The following is a 17,916-nucleotide window of genomic DNA, read 5'->3' on the forward strand; positions in this document are numbered from 1 at the left end:
GCATTCCGTAAAATTATACAACATTGGCTCAAAATAAGGGTTTTGACAAAGGCAGCGGGTAGAAATGAATGATAATTCTCATCTTCATTTGGGACTATATAATGTGGAATCATACAATTTTCTCTCCTGCTGCACCTCAACTACTAACATCTTTTTCTGAGACAGAGTGTAATAGAAACTTTTCAATATTTCAGGCACCAGCTCAGTTTTTCAAGATGCCTTTTAAAATGAACATATTGTTTTAGTACGTTTCCTTGCATATGCCCAGCTTCTCTTCAGTCACATGGTGAAGATCCTTGGATTGTGCTGACCATGGTGCTGAAGCAGCTTTTAAAAAGTCTGCACAGACATCAGATCTCCAACGGCCAATCGGAAGTCCTGCTATGCCAAAGCCCCATTTGGCCCCACCCACTCTGTAAATACTCTTGGCAGGTACCAGGAATCATAACACCCATGGGGGCCAAGTTGCAGACCCCTCGTTTATAGTATAGATAATTCAAATAATTAAGGAGTATGCAGAACATTATGACAATGAAAATACATACTGTCTGTCTGCCTATTTAGAACATAAGAACATAAGAACTAGCCTGCTGGATCAGACCAGAGTCCATCTAGTCCAGCACTCTGCTACTCGCAGTGGCCCACCAGGTGCCTTTGAGAGCTCACGTGCAGGAGGTGAAAGCAATGGCCTTCTGCTGCTGCTGCTCCTGAGCACCTGGTCTGCTAAGGCATTTGCAATCTCAGATCAAGGAGGATCAAGATTGGTAGCCATAGATTGGACTTCTCCTCCATAAATCTGTCCAAGCCCTTTTTAAAGCTATCCAGGTGAGTGGCCATCACCACCTCCTGTGGTGATACTTATTTGTGTTAAGCGGTCTTAACTTTAATTAGTCAGCATTCAGAACATTATGACCATGACAATACGTACGATCTTCTGAAGTACGAACTCGTAAATTTTCCTTCCCGCATTGGCTCGGAAAAATTTCCTGTACTCTCTTCGGACCTGACAAATCAAAATAACCAGTGTAAGTGTTTTGTTGTTGTTTTTAAATACAACAACAATAGCAATTTTATACAATGGACTTCAGCAGAAGGACTTCGGCAGTTCTCCACAGCAGTTCTCCACAGAAGGAAGTCCACAGAGAAGGTTATTTATACAGGGTTGTTTTCTATGACAGGGTGTTGTTTTTTTTAAAAAAAAAGAAAGTCGAAGTTGTGTCCAGTAATGTCAACGTGCACCCACAGCCTGAAGGAGTACCACCCAGATTCACCACTACGGGGAGAATAGACCTGTCTATCACATTAGTTTATGTCATACACAGAGCAAATCTCCTTTTCTGCCCTTGCCTCGTAATAATTGGTCTTCGGCCAATGAGTTACTTCTTTTCCTGCCTGATAGCATTTACGATAGGTTCAAATTTTTATTGGGGGGGGGGGGTTTAGGGAGAAAACAAGTTGTGCACAGTTAGCAAAGCAGTCGCTTGAGATTAGACATTTGTTCAAAATTAAAGTCCTACACACCAATGCAATGGCTGGCTAGTGCTTTGCAGTCAACGAGGGTCTGGGGCCGGGCTTTGCTTTTGGGCACAGTGCCTGTGGCCGTTGAGAAAAACACTCTGGCCGTTTCCGCACGGAGGCGGAAGGGGTCGGGTCGGCGTGTTCCACTGTTCGCATGAACGGTCCCAGAACCGGCTGGGACAACGGCGCAGAGCTGCACCGTCATCAGGGCGACCCTCCTGTCCTGTGGCCCTCCGGTGCGTCGCCGAGGCCAGGGGACACGCCCCCCTGCCCTGCGCAACCGCTCCGGCAGCTCGGTGCCAGGGCAGAGAGGGCGTAATCCCCAGACCTGGCGATCGCGCCCGAGGAGGAAGCCATAGGACGGAAGGTGAAGCGGTAGCAGAAAGGGTGTGAAGGGGGGGATGAAGCCTTGGAGCCACTGCCATTAAGCACAGCAGCGGCTCAAGCCAGCCATTTTCCGAAACCTCACTTCCCAAGTTGAGGGTCGGGAGAAAAATGGCGACTTCAGCACACTGTCGAGTGCGGAGTGGCTGCGAAGCAGCTGTGCCCCCTGTGCGAATGGCTCCCTGGGGAAGGCGTTTTTGCCGTCCCCAGGGCGCCATATTCCACCCGTGCGGAAGGGGCCTCTCTGATTTGTAATAAAATTGGGTGGGAACTCTGAGTAACTGGCACTCACTGCCCCCAGCATAACAGCTTACCTGTCAGGTGGCATCCGAGGGTGGCACTAATGAGCATGGCTCTTTGCCAGTGGCTCAAAAGATAGCTCCTCGAACCCCACCCTAGTCACTCGGGTTGGCCACATTAGCAAACAGTATTCCAGATACTGGGAGGCCGGGGTGTGTGTGTGTTTCTCTCTTTCCAGTCTGAAGTCAAGGGTAAAGAGTAGAACGGGCCACAAGAATGAGTGTGGGGTGGGCAGGGGAATGAAATCTTCCCAAAACAAGAGCAAAATTCCATGCAGGCATTAAGAGTTACTCTCTGGATAATAATGTCGGCTTAGAAATTGTCCACCACCACAAAAAAATAGATTCAGAGGGTAGTTGGGTTGGTCAGCAATAACCCAGTAGCCCCTTATGAGACCCCACAAGAGTTCCAGGACATAAATTTTCAGTGGTTCAAGCTCCCTTCAGGAGCACTGACTCTCAAAATCTTATAGGCTGAAACTCCTTGTTGGTCTCTAAGTTATTGGATATAAATCTAACAAAAAATGCAGTGGAAGATAAAATGTGGCCGTGGGGGGAGGGGCTCTTGCTCCTCCCCAGCAAAAGGAGCCTCCATCTCCAAAGTGACAAAGAATGGTGAGAGGGTAAAGCCTTTCGAGACATCTTACTACCGTGTTTCCCCGAATATAAGACAGTGTCTTATATTAATTTTTGCTCCCAAAGATGCGCTATGTCTTATTTTCAGGGGATGTCTTATTTTTCCTGTGCTCTGTTCGTCGGGCATGCTTCCAAACAAAAACTTTGCTATGTCTTACTTTCGGGGGATGCCTTATATTTCGCACTTCAGCAAAACCTCTACTATGTCTTATTTTTCGGGGATGTCTTATATTAGGGGAAACAGGGTAATTTCCAAGGCTGAATTACGTGGCACCAAGAGACCCACGTTTGTAAGAGCTACCACCTGTGGACAATGCCCCTAACAAAACAGACAGACAGCTCTTCAGCTCAGCGTTGAGGAAATACAAAACACTTCTTCTTAGGTGTGTTACACAAAAACGTCTGTTCTTCCCAGATCTTCCAAAAAACGCTGTATTTTCAGGTTCCAGTTGAATATGATGGATGAGATCCTTCTTTTCCGATGCAGGGCTGCACTGATCATGTCTATTAGTGCAGGTTGGGAAGGGGGAAGATCTAAACACCAAAAGAGCATTGCTGCTCCAATTATGCTCCCCCCCAGCCCATTTTGTATAATCACGCTTTGACTCAAAAGCGTGCCTGTCCTGGACAAAACCATCAGGGGGAAGGGTTTTAGGGAATCAGGGCAAACTCTAGTTTGAAGACACCGGCCTGCATATATCTGGATGGTGCTCGCCACAGCAGAAACACTCGGAGAGTTAAGTCTCAAAAACCTCCAGTATTCATCTTTACGAACTCTGTCCCAGCTTCATCCAAACTTGGCTGACCTAAAGTAGATACCGTATATACTCGTGTATAAGCCCTTTTTTAAGGCTGAAAAATGCCCCCTCGACTTATATGCGAGTGAGGGTCCCACACCCCTTCCCCACCTCAGTCAGCCCCCAGCTGCAGCCCCCAGCTGAAGCTTACTCACGCAGTGCCTTGTCCCCCTCACTCACTCACCGTTTCCTTTCCCCGCAGGCTCTGAGGCTCAGCTTCAGAGAAGCTGCTGCTCAGGCAGTCTGTCTCTATTACTTTCTTAAAACGGTAATGATTCAAAGATTGCTTAAGCTGCACCCCCTGCAGGCCAAAAACTTAAGCAATCTTTGGAGCATTGCCCTTTTAAGAAAGTCATAGAGACAGGCTGCCCGAGCAGCAGCTTCCCAGAAGCCGAGCCTCAGAGCCTGCAGGGAATGGAAAGGGTGAGTGAGTGAGGGGCCAGGGCTAAAAGGGGGCGTGGTCAAGCTGCAGTGGGTTGCAGTGCAAGGCTGATCGAGGAACTGCTGCATTTCCCACCCTCGACTTATACACGAGTCAATAAGTTTCCCCAGGGTTTTTTTTGTAAAATTGGGTGCCTCAACTTATACTCGGGTCAACTTATACACGAGTATATACGGGTAGCTTAATTCACTATGGGATGGACAGAACCGGTCAAACCTGACCACTTGAGGTGAAAGCATATTAGAAAGAATGGTTTTGGCAGGGCCTTCTTTGTGGTGGGACTCACTGGAATCTTTTGGGGGGCAAGTCCTACTGGGAGGAATTGGTGGAAATTGCTGCAACCTTACATATGAATATCAACACTGGTCTTAAACAAAAAAAGGCACCGGACAGCAGCCTCTGAATAGTTTCCTACGGAAGCAAGAGGAAGGTTTAGAAAAGAGTGGTCTCCGGTCAGTGCATACTGAACTGTTGCCAATTCAAATCAATGTCAATAATTGAAACAGCATCTTTGGTCCCTCTGATAAATCCACATACCTGGTAAGATTATCAGCTTTCAAAGTAAAAAAAAACTGCATACAAAGACTTAAAAAAAATTGCATAGGATTTAGTACAATGGTTTGTTTGTTTTTAATTTTTAAAAAAGTCCATGGGGGGAAAAATAGTTATAGATCATGCTTGCTACAGAAATCCCAGAGCACCCAAAGTTGACCACAGGTTAGTAGATGGCACGCTTTGCGTTCAGTATTGACACAAGGGAGTCGTTGGAGAAAAGTACCTTTAGTCCAAGCCAGTAAGCCCAAATGACCGCAACGGCATGCTTACGCCTAGCTTCCTCCTTCAAGCGTTTCAACTCCCTTCGAGCCTAGAATGTTTAGATAGTGAATCACAGAGACAGCCTGATGCAGAGAGCACACATTACCGGAAAAGAGGATTTTGCCAGCAGACAGAGCAGGGATACAGGGAGATAGAGAAATGGCAGGCAACTTTGAAGGCATGGCGGGTCGGAGACAGGGTCAAAGGGCAGCCAGCCCGCTAAGCCGATTCACCCATCAGGAGCAGCGGAGCCCCTTTCTGAGCTGGCATTCTAAGGCACGTCAACTCGGCCAGTTGTACAGGTGGAATGAAACCCCAAACCAGGAGTCTGCAGCCTTTCATAACAACAGAGCCAAAGGATGTCAAAATTCACAGTTCGGTAACGAGCCAATTGGAGAAAGCTTGTTCGTGTAATGAAAACCGTTACATATTTTTAACGTTATTGATAATAATAATAATAATTATTTATTGGGTTTATAGACCGCCCTCCCCCGAAGGGCTCAGGGCGGTGAACAACATATAACAGAGCACAATAATAAATTAAAATCCAATAAATATAAGTTAATATGGCTCTAATAATAAACTGTATCTTATTAAAAATACAACATTATTAAACTTAGCATTAAACTAACATTAAAAACAAGATGGTTACCAGCTTCCAGTTCACCCAGGGCCCCCAGGGGATGAAGCGGTGGATCACATGATGTTATAATGAGGAGAGGAGGAGAGGAGGGGGCCCCTATCAGCGGCTAGAAGCTCCCCAAAGGCCCGATGGAACAGCTCTGTCTTACAGGCCCCTCTTGAACTTAACCAGATCCCAGAGCGGAAATTTGAGCAGCTGAGTGGGGCGTTCCACCAGGCGGAGAGCCAGAGCTGTAAAGAGCTCTGGCCAGTGAAGCTCAACCATTATCATTGAGGGACCAGAAGAGTCACCAGTAGGTTGGCCTCTGCGAGCATGAGAGACCGATTCCGGGACATATGGGGTAAGGCGTTCCCGCGGAGTGCATTCAGGTCCCAAACCCGTAAGGCCTTAAGGTTAACACCAACTTACCTTGAAAATGATTAGGTATTCTACTGGCAACCAGTGCAGGCGGCCGAACACAGGCGTGATGTGTTCTCTCATGGCACCCCTGTGAGCATACAGACGCCGCGCGTTCTGGACTGTTTTTAATCTCTGGAATCAAAGCGAAAGGAAAGGCCAGCGTGAAGCAGTTGCAATAGTCTGGCCTGGAGGTGACCCGTTGCATGGTTGATGAAACTGGCCAAGGTCAGCTCGGGGAGAGGAAGGGGTAACCAGCGTCCCGAGACCTGGCGAAGATGGTAAAAAAGCGACCCGGGTTATATGGGCCCACCTGGGTCTCCATTGGAAAGGCAGACGAACCAGGGTGGACCCACAGAGTCCGCAGAGCTGGGGGGGCGGTGCCCAGCCGCCAGCCCCCTCCCACACCAGTGGCTGAAAACCCCCCACCTTCCCCTCGCGCCTCAACCAGAGGATCTCTGTCTTTGATGGATTCAGTTTCAACCTGCTCTGTCTCAACCAACCAGCCACAGCCTCCAAGCAATGCTGGAGAGCTGCAGGGGCGGCAGTCGCTCCCCCCTCCATCAACAGGATGAGCTGGTGTACGAATGACCCAAAAGGGTTTCTATAGCCCAAACTCTGGTGGTTTGTTACAAAGTGGCACCCGTGTGGCCTCACAATATAAATACACACAGCAGAACCCAGAGCAGTGGTTTTAGTTTTAGTGCACGGGAAATTACCGGAAATGGCTCGTTTTCCTTGCTGTAAAACATCTCCGAGGCCCCTTCCGCACATGCAGAATCATGCACTTTCAATCCACTTTCACAATTGTTTGCAAATGGATTTTGCAATTCCACACAACTGCCAAGCGCATTGAAAATGGATTGAAGGTGCATGATTCTGCATGTGCGGACGGAGCCTAAGAAGGCCTTTAGTTTCATTTTTTTTCTTTTTGCCGGGTGTTGTTCTGATATCCTATATTACTTGCACTTTTACTTCAGGAGCCCAAGCATAGATGGATAATCACTAGGGCTCAATGTAACTCCTTCCCTTGCTCTATGCTACAAGGAAGGTTCCGAAAAATCGACCCGCAAGAGCGGAAATGTCCTCATTGTATCACAGCGATTCAAACCATGGAACATAGATTGCTCGACTGCCCCAAATTCGAGGGATCTAGGACCAGACTTTTTGCTCTTTGTCCTATAATCTTTAATGAATACTCTACTGTGGGGAAGATTACGTTTCTACTAAACAATTCCGCCTCCGAGATTTTAACTTTTGTAGCTAGGTTCCTTATAGAAACTTTGAAATGATTACCTGCGATGGTTCTTATTGTTTGGACAATGTTGGCTGTTATATGGATTCTATGCCTAATAAAGGTTATATATATATATTACTTGTACTTTAATGGAAAGATTTGATTTTCTTTTTCTTTTTAAGAGCCGCATTGGGTTCCCTGGAAGCCCCATTAGCCCAGCTTGGCCCAAACTTCTCAGAGTTATAAAGCTAAGAAGAGGAGTTTGGATGTATACCCCACCTTTCTCTCCAGTAAGGAGACTCAAGGTGGCTTACAAACTCCTTTCCCTTCCTCTCTCCACAACAGAACCTTGTAGGGCAGGTGGGGCTGGGAGAGTTCTGAGAGAACTGTGACTGGCCCGAGGTCGCCCAACTGGCGTCGGGGCAGGGAAACAAACCCAGTTCTCCAGATTAGACTCCACCGCTCACGTGGAGGAATGGGGAATCAAACTAGAGTCCACTAACGCCACGCTGGCTCTCTAAACAGGGTTGGCCATGGTCAATATTTGGATGGGAGACCACCAAGGCAATCCAGGCAGTGGTGGGATCCAAAAATTTTAGTAACAGGTTCCCATGGTGGTGGGATTCAAACTGTGGTGTAGCGCCAATGGGGCTGGGCGGGGCACGGCACGGGCGTGGCCGAGCATTCTGGGGCGGGGCATTCCTGGGCGGGGCTGGGGCATGGACGGCAGCGGCAGCTGCATGGAATCATTGGGAGGGGAGGCACGAATGCAGGCAGGAGCGCCCAGGCTGCCAGCGCGCATGATTGCACCTCCTGCTAGACTGCTTCCAGTTCTGAGCGCTACTGCTGAGAGGAGGGGCGTCACTAAGGCAAAAATCACGTGGCAAAATCACCCATTAGCAACCCCCTCTTGGCACACACAAATCATTAGTCACAGACTCTCGGGAACCTGTGAGAACCTGCTGGATCCCACCTCTAAATCCAGGGTCAGTGTGCAGAAGCGGGTAGTGGCAAGCCGGCTCTGAAAGTCTCTTGCCTTGATGGCATTCCATAATGATAGAATATTATGGGGGGTTGGGCGGTATAGAAGTTTGAAAAAATAAATAAATGAATGAACGAACGAACGAACGAACGAACGAACGAACGAACGAACGAACGAATGAATAAATAAATAAGGTTCCTTGGTTTGGCTCTAAGGCTGTTGGGCTGCAGACTCCTGACATCCCAAAGATGTTAATCCAAAGCAGCGGTCAGACACCAGCCGACGGAGCCCGTTCAGCAACGGCTGGTACCTGAAGCAGAAATGGGACTGCTTGCAGCCCCACAGGTGGGTCACATTCAGCTCTCTGCCAGCGCATGTGCTCGACACCTTCGACGGCCACACCTGTTCTCCCAACATCTTGTCAATTAACTTTTTCTTTATTGCCACAGATAGATGCAACTTAAATGCCACATTGCTTATACAAGATTTTGGTATTTATAAAACAAGGGGATCGGGTACACATTTTTTTCCACCCAAGAGAGCTAAAAAAAAAAGGATTCAATGCAGGCAAGAGTTTCTGTCAATCCTTTTTTTTTTTTTTGCAGTTTAGTATAAGTACAGGGGCACACACCCACTGAGTTTAAATATTCAGACAAAACATCACACAATAGCCAGCGCAATGCACCTGCGGCTTTCACTCCTTGCTCATCTTTTTAAAAGATTTGTTTTGCAGACGTGGTTTCAAATTTTACAAGGCAAACCTATTATTTAAGTCTGTTTGTTGAAAAAGCAAAGTTTGACAAGGGAGCACATCACAGTTTTAATCATGAGACAAATTAGGAAGTAAAGAAGAAGTAGTAGAGGAAGAAGAGTTGGATTTATATCCCCCCTTTCTCTCCTGTAAGAAGACACAAAGGGGCTTACAAACTCCTTCCCCTTCCCCCCTCACAACAAACACCCTGTAAGGTAGGTGGAGCTGAGAGAGCTCAGAAGAACTGTTACTAGCCCAAGGTCACCCAGATGGCATGTGTTGGAGGGTACAGGCTAATCTGAATTCCCCAGATAAGCCTCCACAGCTCAGGCGGCAGAGCGGGGAATCAAACCCGGTTCCTCCAGATTAGAGTGCACATCCTCTTAACCACTACGCCACTGCTGCAGTAAAGAAAAACTGAAGTATATATTTTTGAAGAAAGTATCTTCCGTCTTTCCCGTTTTGTCACAGTTCGATAACAGCTGGTTTAGGACCAATTCATAGACTCCTTTCACAGCGAGACTTTATTTTTAGGTTTGTGATCATTAAGAAAGGGGAACACACTTCTCCAACACACAATGGCCAGTTCGGGCCGAGGACTATGAAAACTGGAAGGGAAGGGGAAGGACAACTCCTGCAGTTCTAGGGAGGAGCAAGTTTTCTATAGCCCTACTCGGCAAGCAGGAGGCGTGGCCAAACCACGCGTGAATGATGCAGCCCCTCTGAAGGAGAACGCAGCTGACTTCCCTAATGTCAGTTGTGGACCACTGTTGATCTGGGGGGGTCACCCCCTGTGGAGCAGGCCTGCCCCAAGAGCTGGACTAGGCAAAGAACAGAAGAGGAGACAATTGGTGGTCAGCAAAGATGGACAACGATCCTCTGTTTCTATCACATCAAGTTTTACCATGGATGTCAAAGGGCTACACTTTTCTACCAAGAACACAACCAGGAAAGAACAGGGGGTGGGGGGTGGGGATATAATCTCACATTTTGTACCAGAAACCTTCACAGCCTAGAGGAGGAGGAGGAGGAGGAGTAGTTGGATTTATATCCCCCCTTTCTCTCCAGTAAGGAGACACAAAGGGGCTTACAGACTCATTTCCCTCCTCCCCCCCCCCACCAACAAACACCCTGTGACCAGTGGTGGGATCCAAAAATTTTAGTAACAGGTTCCCATGGGGGTGGGATTCAAACTGTGGTGTAGCGCCAATGGGGCTGGGCGGGGCACGATGGGGGTGTGGCCAGGCATTCTGGGGGCGGGGAGGCATTCCTGGACGGGGCTGTGGCAAGGACTCAGCTGCTGCGCCGGTCCTTGGGTGGGAAACGAATGCACGCAGGCGCAGGCTGCCACGCACGCCGGTGCACCTCCTGCTAGACTGCTTCAAGTTCTGTGTGCTACTGCTGAGAGGAGGGGTGTAACTAAGGCAAAAATCACATGGCAAAATCACCATTTAGTAACCCCCTCTCGGCACACACAAATAATTAGTAACCTACTCTCGGGAACCTGTGAGAACCTGCTGGATCCCACCTCTGCCTGTGACATAGGTGGGGCTGAGAGAGCTCCAAAGAACTGTGACTAGCCCAAGGTCACCCAGCTGGCATGTGTTGGAGTGCACAAGCTAATCTGGTTCACCAGTTAAGCCTCCATGGCTCAAGTGGCAGAGTGGGAAATCACTCCAGATTAGAGTGCACCTGCTCTTAACCACTACGCCACGCTGGCTGGGACAAGAGTTGAGGCTGAGGGGGTTAACTTCTAGAAATACCCAGTCTTTTATATCACCACTGCCTTTGGCCAGCTGGAAGGCCAACTTGTAGCTCATAACTCTTCCCTCCCCACGTGGCACGGCCTGTCCCCAAACTCTGCCCAGGTATCACCTAAAGCTCCCCTAGACCAAACTCCTGCCCCCAAAAACATTCCTTATAACCAAGTCTCCTTTTCTATCGACTAAACAATTTCAAACCCTCCCTCCTCCACCCCGCTGGTTGGAAAATGCCGGCAAAACGCTTGACGCCTGCCCTGCTAGTTTTGAGCGGGGGGTTGGGAGAAACCGATGCTGTGGCCCGATGCTGTGGCATGCAGTGGCCGCCATTAGCAGGCAAGTCTCTCTGGGTTATTACAGGCGTTATTTCTTCATCCTAAAGACAACTTAGAAAAGGTCGATTTAAACACGGTATAGGGTGAGCAAACCCACATTCCTGTGGGACTTTGCATGAGCGCAAATTTAGTTTAAATTCGGCCGCCACTTGCCTAAGCCACACGGCTGTTGTGCAGAGGTGGAAGCCCGGCTTAAACGGAATGCTGTGTGAAGTCCCACGGGAGTGTGCGTGTGACTCCCGGGTTTCATGGTTCAATCCACCTTCAATCGTTTATTATCTTCTTTTTATTTCTGCCTTTTCAGACTGAAGTCACAGACCAGGAAAGGGATTTGGGCATCTTAGTTGATAGTTCCATGGGAAAGTGCAGAGAAAAAGTGCAGAGAAGGGCAACGAGGATGATTGAGGGACTGGAGCACCTTCCCTATGAGGAGAGGCTGCAGCGTTTGGGACTCTTTAGTTTGGAGAGGAGACGGCTGAGGGGGGATATGATTGAGTCTATAAAATTATGCATGGGGTAGAAAATGTTGACAGAGAGAAATTTTTCTCTCTTTCTCACAATACTAGAACCAGGGGGCATACATTGAAAATGCTGGGGGGAAGAATTAGGACTAATAAAAGGAAACACTTCTTCACGCAACGTGTGATTGGTGTTTGGAATATGCTGCCACAGGAGGTGGTGATGGCCACTAACCTGGATAGCTTTAAAAGGGGCTTGGACAGATTTATGGAGGAGAAGTCGATCTATGGCTACCAATCTCGATCCTCCTTGATCTCAGATTGCAAATGCCTTAACAGACCAGGTGATCGAGAGCAGCAGCCGCAGAAGGCCATTGCTTTCACCTCCTGCCTGTGAGCTCCCAAAGGCACCTGGTGGGCCACTGTGAGTAGCAGAGAGCTGGACTAGATGGACTCTGGTCTGATCCAGCTGGCTTGTTCTTATGTTCTTATGTTCTTAATTGTCAAAGGCTTTCACAGCCGGAATCACTGGGGTGCTGTGTGGCTTCCGGGCTGTATGGTCGTGTTCTAGTAGCATTTCCCCCTGATGCTTCCCCTGCATCTGCGGCTGGCATCTTCAGAGGATCATGATCTTCTGAAGATGCCAGCCACAGATGCAGGCGAAACGTCAGGAGAAAATGCTACGAACACAGCTATGCAGCCCAGAAACCACACAGCACCCCAGTGAATTAATAAACTGTTTAGAAGTCAAGGACTGGAAGAATCTTGGGAAGGAACTCAGATTGTTTATGGCCACACAAGTTATCCTCTCCACTTTTTTTACCATCCGGCAGACGATACAGGTCTATGAAAATCAGGACAAAGAGGCTTAGAGACAGCTTCTACTCTAGAGCTGCGGCGATGCTGAACTCCGTGGCTTCGTGTCGATGTGTTTGGGGCTGTGTAGGGATGGGTGGAGGAAGGGGAAAGTGAGGATGGAGTCTGAAATTGTGTGCATCGAGGAATGCTGCTGTAAATTTCGTTGTGCGTGCACAATGACAATAGAATGCTTATGCTTATGCTTAAAAAAAGAGGATCTTCAATAATGTTTCCGAATGAAAGGAAGTGTACCGTGCCCTAAAATGCAAAGCATTAGAACTGCTGTGAATTTATTTAACTGCAGTTGCGTTAACAGCTTTTTGTGGCTTACTGCAAGTGCATGCGAACATTTTAGAGAGCTGGTCTACTGATTTTTAGAGAGCTAGCCTACTTGTTTTTCAAACTAAGCATCTAATGGTTTGTTAGCAAGCAATTAGAGTGACACAGCCAGGCATGCAACGCAGGGTTTTCAGTGCAAGAATTTCGCAGGACAGTGCAGCAAAGGTTACTGATGACAACCCGATGTTCACCACACCGGTTTTTAAGAAGGATTAATTCTTGCATTTTGTGACAGATGAAGATTAGTTAAGGGGGGGGGCACAAGACGTTTGCGTGGGGTACCTTAAATCCAAGCCAGCAAGCCCAAATAGCAGCAATAGCAAGTTTATTCCTAGCCGCCTCCTTTAGCCGTCTCAGCTCCCTTCGCGCCTGTGGTGCATTTGGAAAGGAATGACAAGAAAATTTTTGAGACGGACAAGGTTGCTTCATTTTTCCAGTGGAGGCAGAGAGAGAGAGAGAGAGAGAGAGAGAGAGAGAGAGAGAGAGAGAGAGAGAGAGAAAGCAAGGAAAAAGAAACCAAATCATTTCATACAGCAAAAAAACTAAGGCGTGAGCTAGTTTTCTGGGCCGAAACTTCTTAAAAGTACAGCAGCGTGAGGGAAAAAACAGAGAGGGGAGGAAAATAAGGCGAGTGATGTAACCTAAAAAAACAGAAAAGGTCTCTGGACGATCTCTTCTCTCGCGGACCTTCGCTCCAAGGTTCTGAAACAACGGGAGACTCGGCATTTCTTCTCACCTGAGCTCCGTGCCAATAGGCTGCGATGGTCGTGGCCGCTTCTCGGCAGCGTTTCTGGTGCTTCAGTTCTCGCAGCAGCTTTCGAGCCTATGAAAAGCCACGCCCCCAGGCAAGAAAAGAGTTACCATGAGCCATGGGGCCACACAAAGTGTGATGCTGGAGCTCCCCCACAGAAGGGTAACTGGGGTCTCAAAAACCAGCCACATTCCCCCAGAGCTGTAGCGAGGGGGAACCGCGCCCGGCACACACGTTTGCCCTGTGCCCCTGCCACGTTTCTGCCCTGCCCCCGGAACCCCCGCCCCGGTGCGTGCCCAGTGCAGGACACCCCTGTTCCCTGGGCGCTACGCCACTGCATGCCACCCAATAGGGGCTCGAGCCATTGCTCTGAGACAGCTCTTCCCTCCCTCCCCATATTAGTTTCCCAATTGGAAATGGCCTCCCTGGGCGGCTTAGACTCAGGTAAGAAAAAAAAGACAGGTATGTTTTCGCGGCGCTGCTTCCCTTTTTACAGCTGACCAATGGTAAACCTGTATGGTTTTCTAGACAAGCAATGAACACAGATGGTTGGCCAGCGCCCAGGGAACAACCCTGGACTTCCCTGATGGTTTCCTATATAACTTTCCAACCAGGGTAGACCCTGCTTAGCTTCCGAAGTCTCATGAGATCAGACTAGGCCAGGCGTTCCCAAGTTAGGTGGAAAGAAGTGGTGGAAAGCGGAGCCGTAGCAAGAGGGAACTGTGCCCAGGGCACGTATGTGCCCTGCGCCCCGCCACGCCCATGGAATGCCCCCACACCAGCATGCGCCCGGTGCAAGGTGCCCCCCAGCCCCCTGGGCGCTACGCCACCGTTGGAAAGTGCAGTCAAGTCACAGTTGACTTACTGTTTTCAAGACAAGAGACCAAAAAAGGGGTGGTTTGCCACTTCCTGCCTCTGCATGGCAACCCTGAATTTCTTTGGTGGTCTCCCATCCCAGGCGTAACCAGGCTTACCCGCTTAGCTTCTAAGATCTGACAAGATCAGGCCAGTGTGGGGCATCCAGGTTAGGGGTCTTTTCCCATAGAATAAGAGCAGAGTTCTCATTTCTCATTAAGGAAAGGCCATGGAGAAAAGGTCCACTTTCATCCAAGGCTCCAAATTCCTTCGGAAACTAATGGGGCTTCCTAGATGTGTGCCTTATGCTGCGTTGTGCATAGAGATGGGCCAAACAACTCTAGAAAGCTTGGCATGGATAAGGGCCCATTTTCTAGTGGGATCCAATAGCTATATTCCCTCTCTGTTATCCAATCACTTTATTTCAGAATGGTATACTTTGATCTTTAGAAAGGTTGAAGCTATTGGTTTCCCCTTGGAACCACTCCTTATGCTCACAAAGGTGTAAGCCTTCAGACTAGTTAAGAATAGGCTCTTGGATCTTGATTTTCATAATTTGACTTGTGCTGCCAAGACAACCTGTTCTCCGACTACATTATTAATCCCATGCGAGCGTGGAATTATGGCAGCATATCTTCATCTGCTGATTAATCCCACCAAGAGGAGAGCCTTGGCTACTGCAAGATGTAATGTGCTGCCATCAGCTCTGCTGAGAATATGGAACGTGCTAAAAGAGTTTGTTCATGTGATATGACTACGGTTGAAACACTTGACCATTCGGTGTTTGTGTCCCGTAAATACAATAAGATACGCATGAAATACATTAAATTCCATTTTTTCTTACAATGTTCTCAATTAGCACAGGGTGTTATAAGATACAAAACCTCCTGAACAGCTCTGATGCGCTCTTTTGTGAAACTGTTGCAAATTTTATACTGGAAATTAGTAATTTTAACTGTATTTCTTAACCTTGTTTTGTTTTAAAATTTTGTCCTGTTTTATATGCCAATAAAGGCTTGTGTTGTTGTTAAAGCAACACATTCATTGAGCACTTTCATCCAAGGCCCTTCTAGGTCTGCTTTTAGGACAAAAATGCACGCCTCCAGTCCCAAACTCAGGCACTCCAGCTTCACAATGGAGTTGGCCACCAGACAAATTATGGGGCTGACAACAAGTCCCTATCTCCTAAACGACACAAAAAGGCATCTTCATTCTTTTATCTAAATATCCAGATTTAACTCAGTTCTGCCTACCGTGTCTTGGGGTTTTAATGGAGTGAGAGCCATTTTTTCCTAAGAGATGTTACCAGTGGACAAATCAGACCGGCGCCCGAACGAAATTTCCCAGACCGATCTAATTCTCTTGTTGATTTGGGATTCTAAGCCACAAACAATCATGTTCTTAAAATACTCGATAAGGTTATGAAATGAAGCTTTTGGAGGAAGCTCAAAATTAAACAAGACTGTAATTTCAGCACAATAGTCCAAACAACTCCCCCCCCTTCTCTTTTTACTCAACAAATTTTTGTATTTGGGATTATTGGAGTACAGGAAACAGGGCACAACGGTATAATTGGAAACTGGGACTACTCACAAGGAGGTAAGGGTCAATTTCCAAATCCTAGTTCCTCCTTCTCTGATGCAAAGGGGCACAGGAGTACCTTCGGCTGCTCTCCCACCTCGGTATTCCCACCCACCCCTCTCACCAGGTTCTAGACCTGCACCCACCCCGGCCTCCATGCTTTCAAAAGCTGGCTTACAAAAGCTCCGGCTTTTGCCGGCCTGCACAGAGGCCGGGGGGAGGGGCATGCGCAGGGGGGCGCCGTCCAGAGGAGTTGTGTCCAGGCGCCATTTCCCCCCAATATGCCTCTGAGGAAGACTGAAGGTGGTTTGAGTCTCCTTTCCCTTCCTCTCCCCACAACAGACACTTCATGAAGTAGGTGGGGCTCAGAGATTTCTGAGAGAACCGTGACTACCCCTTGATCACCCATCAGGATTCATGTGGCGAAGCGGGGCAAACAAATCCAGTTCACCAGATAAGAGTCTGCTGCTCACATGGAGGAGCTGGGAATCAAACCCGGTTCTCCAGATTAGAGCCAACCGCTTTTAACCAGTAAGCCGTGCTGGAGGAGGGGAAGAACTCTCCTCAGCTTCTTGGAGGAAGGGCAGGATCAAAGTATAAGAGACATGGGTCCCAGTGGGCAGGAGAATAAAAGGACATTCCAAATATACGAACTCACCTTCCACCCTCGGATATACGACTGAACTACGATGGCAGAACTCTTTGGGGGGTGGGGGGGGGGGGGGGTGGGGGGGGGGGGGGGTGGGGGGGGGGGGGGGTGGGGGGGGGGGGGGGTGGGGGGGGGGGGGGGTGGGGGGGGGGGGGGGTGGGGGGGGGGGGGGGTGGGGGGGGGGGGGGGTGGGGGGGGGGGGGGGTGGGGGGGGGGGGGGGTGGGGGGGGGGGGGGGTGGGGGGGGGGGGGGGTGGGGGGGGGGGGGGGTGGGGGGGGGGGGGGGTGGGGGGGGGGGGGGGTGGGGGGGGGGGGGGGTGGGGGGGGGGGGGGGTGGGGGGGGGGGGGGGTGGGGGGGGGGGGGGGTGGGGGGGGGGGGGGGTGGGGGGGGGGGGGGGTGGGGGGGGGGGGGGGTGGGGGGGGGGGGGGGTGGGGGGGGGGGGGGGTGGGGGGGGGGGGGGGTGGGGGGGGGGGGGGGTGGGGGGGGGGGGGGGTGGGGGGGGGGGGGGGTGGGGGGGGGGGGGGGTGGGGGGGGGGGGGGGTGGGGGGGGGGGGGGGTGGGGGGGGGGGGGGGTGGGGGGGGGGGGGGGTGGGGGGGGGGGGGGGTGGGGGGGGGGGGGGGTGGGGGGGGGGGGGGGTGGGGGGGGGGGGGGGTGGGGGGGGGGGGGGGTGGGGGGGGGGGGGGGTGGGGGGGGGGGGGGGTGGGGGGGGGGGGGGGTGGGGGGGGGGGGGGGTGGGGGGGGGGGGGGGTGGGGGGGGGGGGGGGTGGGGGGGGGGGGGGGTGGGGGGGGGGGGGGGTGGGGGGGGGGGGGGGTGGGGGGGGGGGGGGGTGGGGGGGGGGGGGGGTGGGGGGGGGGGGGGGTGGGGGGGGGGGGGGGTGGGGGGGGGGGGGGGTGGGGGGGGGGGGGGGTGGGGGGGGGGGGGGGTGGGGGGGGGGGGGGGTGGGGGGGGGGGGGGGTGGGGGGGGGGGGGGGTGGGGGGGGGGGGGGGTGGGGGGGGGGGGGGGTGGGGGGGGGGGGGGGTGGGGGGGGGGGGGGGTGGGGGGGGGGGGGGGTGGGGGGGGGGGGGGGTGGGGGGGGGGGGGGGTGGGGGGGGGGGGGGGTGGGGGGGGGGGGGGGTGGGGGGGGGGGGGGGTGGGGGGGGGGGGGGGTGGGGGGGGGGGGGGGTGGGGGGGGGGGGGGGTGGGGGGGGGGGGGGGTGGGGGGGGGGGGGGGTGGGGGGGGGGGGGGGTGGGGGGGGGGGGGGGTGGGGGGGGGGGGGGGTGGGGGGGGGGGGGGGTGGGGGGGGGGGGGGGTGGGGGGGGGGGGGGGTGGGGGGGGGGGGGGGTGGGGGGGGGGGGGGGTGGGGGGGGGGGGGGGTGGGGGGGGGGGGGGGTGGGGGGGGGGGGGGGTGGGGGGGGGGGGGGGTGGGGGGGGGGGGGGGTGGGGGGG

At 51.7% G+C, this 17,916-nt stretch overlaps 1 protein-coding gene across 1 annotated transcript in view; it reads right to left on the bottom strand.

Annotated features, from left to right (window-relative positions):
- The window catches only part of LOC125425899 (unconventional myosin-Ib-like), a gene marked incomplete at its 5' end in the record, with an annotated part of 36,104 nt that extends 19,557 nt beyond the window's left edge, over nucleotides 1–16,547 (bottom strand). Inside the window, 5 exons of the mRNA XM_048483685.1 lie at nucleotides 929–1,003; nucleotides 4,855–4,941; nucleotides 12,934–13,020; nucleotides 13,388–13,474; nucleotides 16,497–16,547. Of these exons, the coding sequence (XP_048339642.1) occupies nucleotides 929–1,003; nucleotides 4,855–4,941; nucleotides 12,934–13,020; nucleotides 13,388–13,474; nucleotides 16,497–16,547 (387 nt within the window). The remainder of the gene's footprint in view (nucleotides 1–928; nucleotides 1,004–4,854; nucleotides 4,942–12,933; nucleotides 13,021–13,387; nucleotides 13,475–16,496) is intronic.
- Nucleotides 16,548–17,916: the final 1,369 nt, after the last annotated feature.

The sequence above is a fragment of the Sphaerodactylus townsendi genome, linkage group LG02 (assembly GCF_021028975.2).
Source record: "Sphaerodactylus townsendi isolate TG3544 linkage group LG02, MPM_Stown_v2.3, whole genome shotgun sequence".
Taxonomy (NCBI): Eukaryota; Metazoa; Chordata; class Lepidosauria; order Squamata; family Sphaerodactylidae; genus Sphaerodactylus; species Sphaerodactylus townsendi.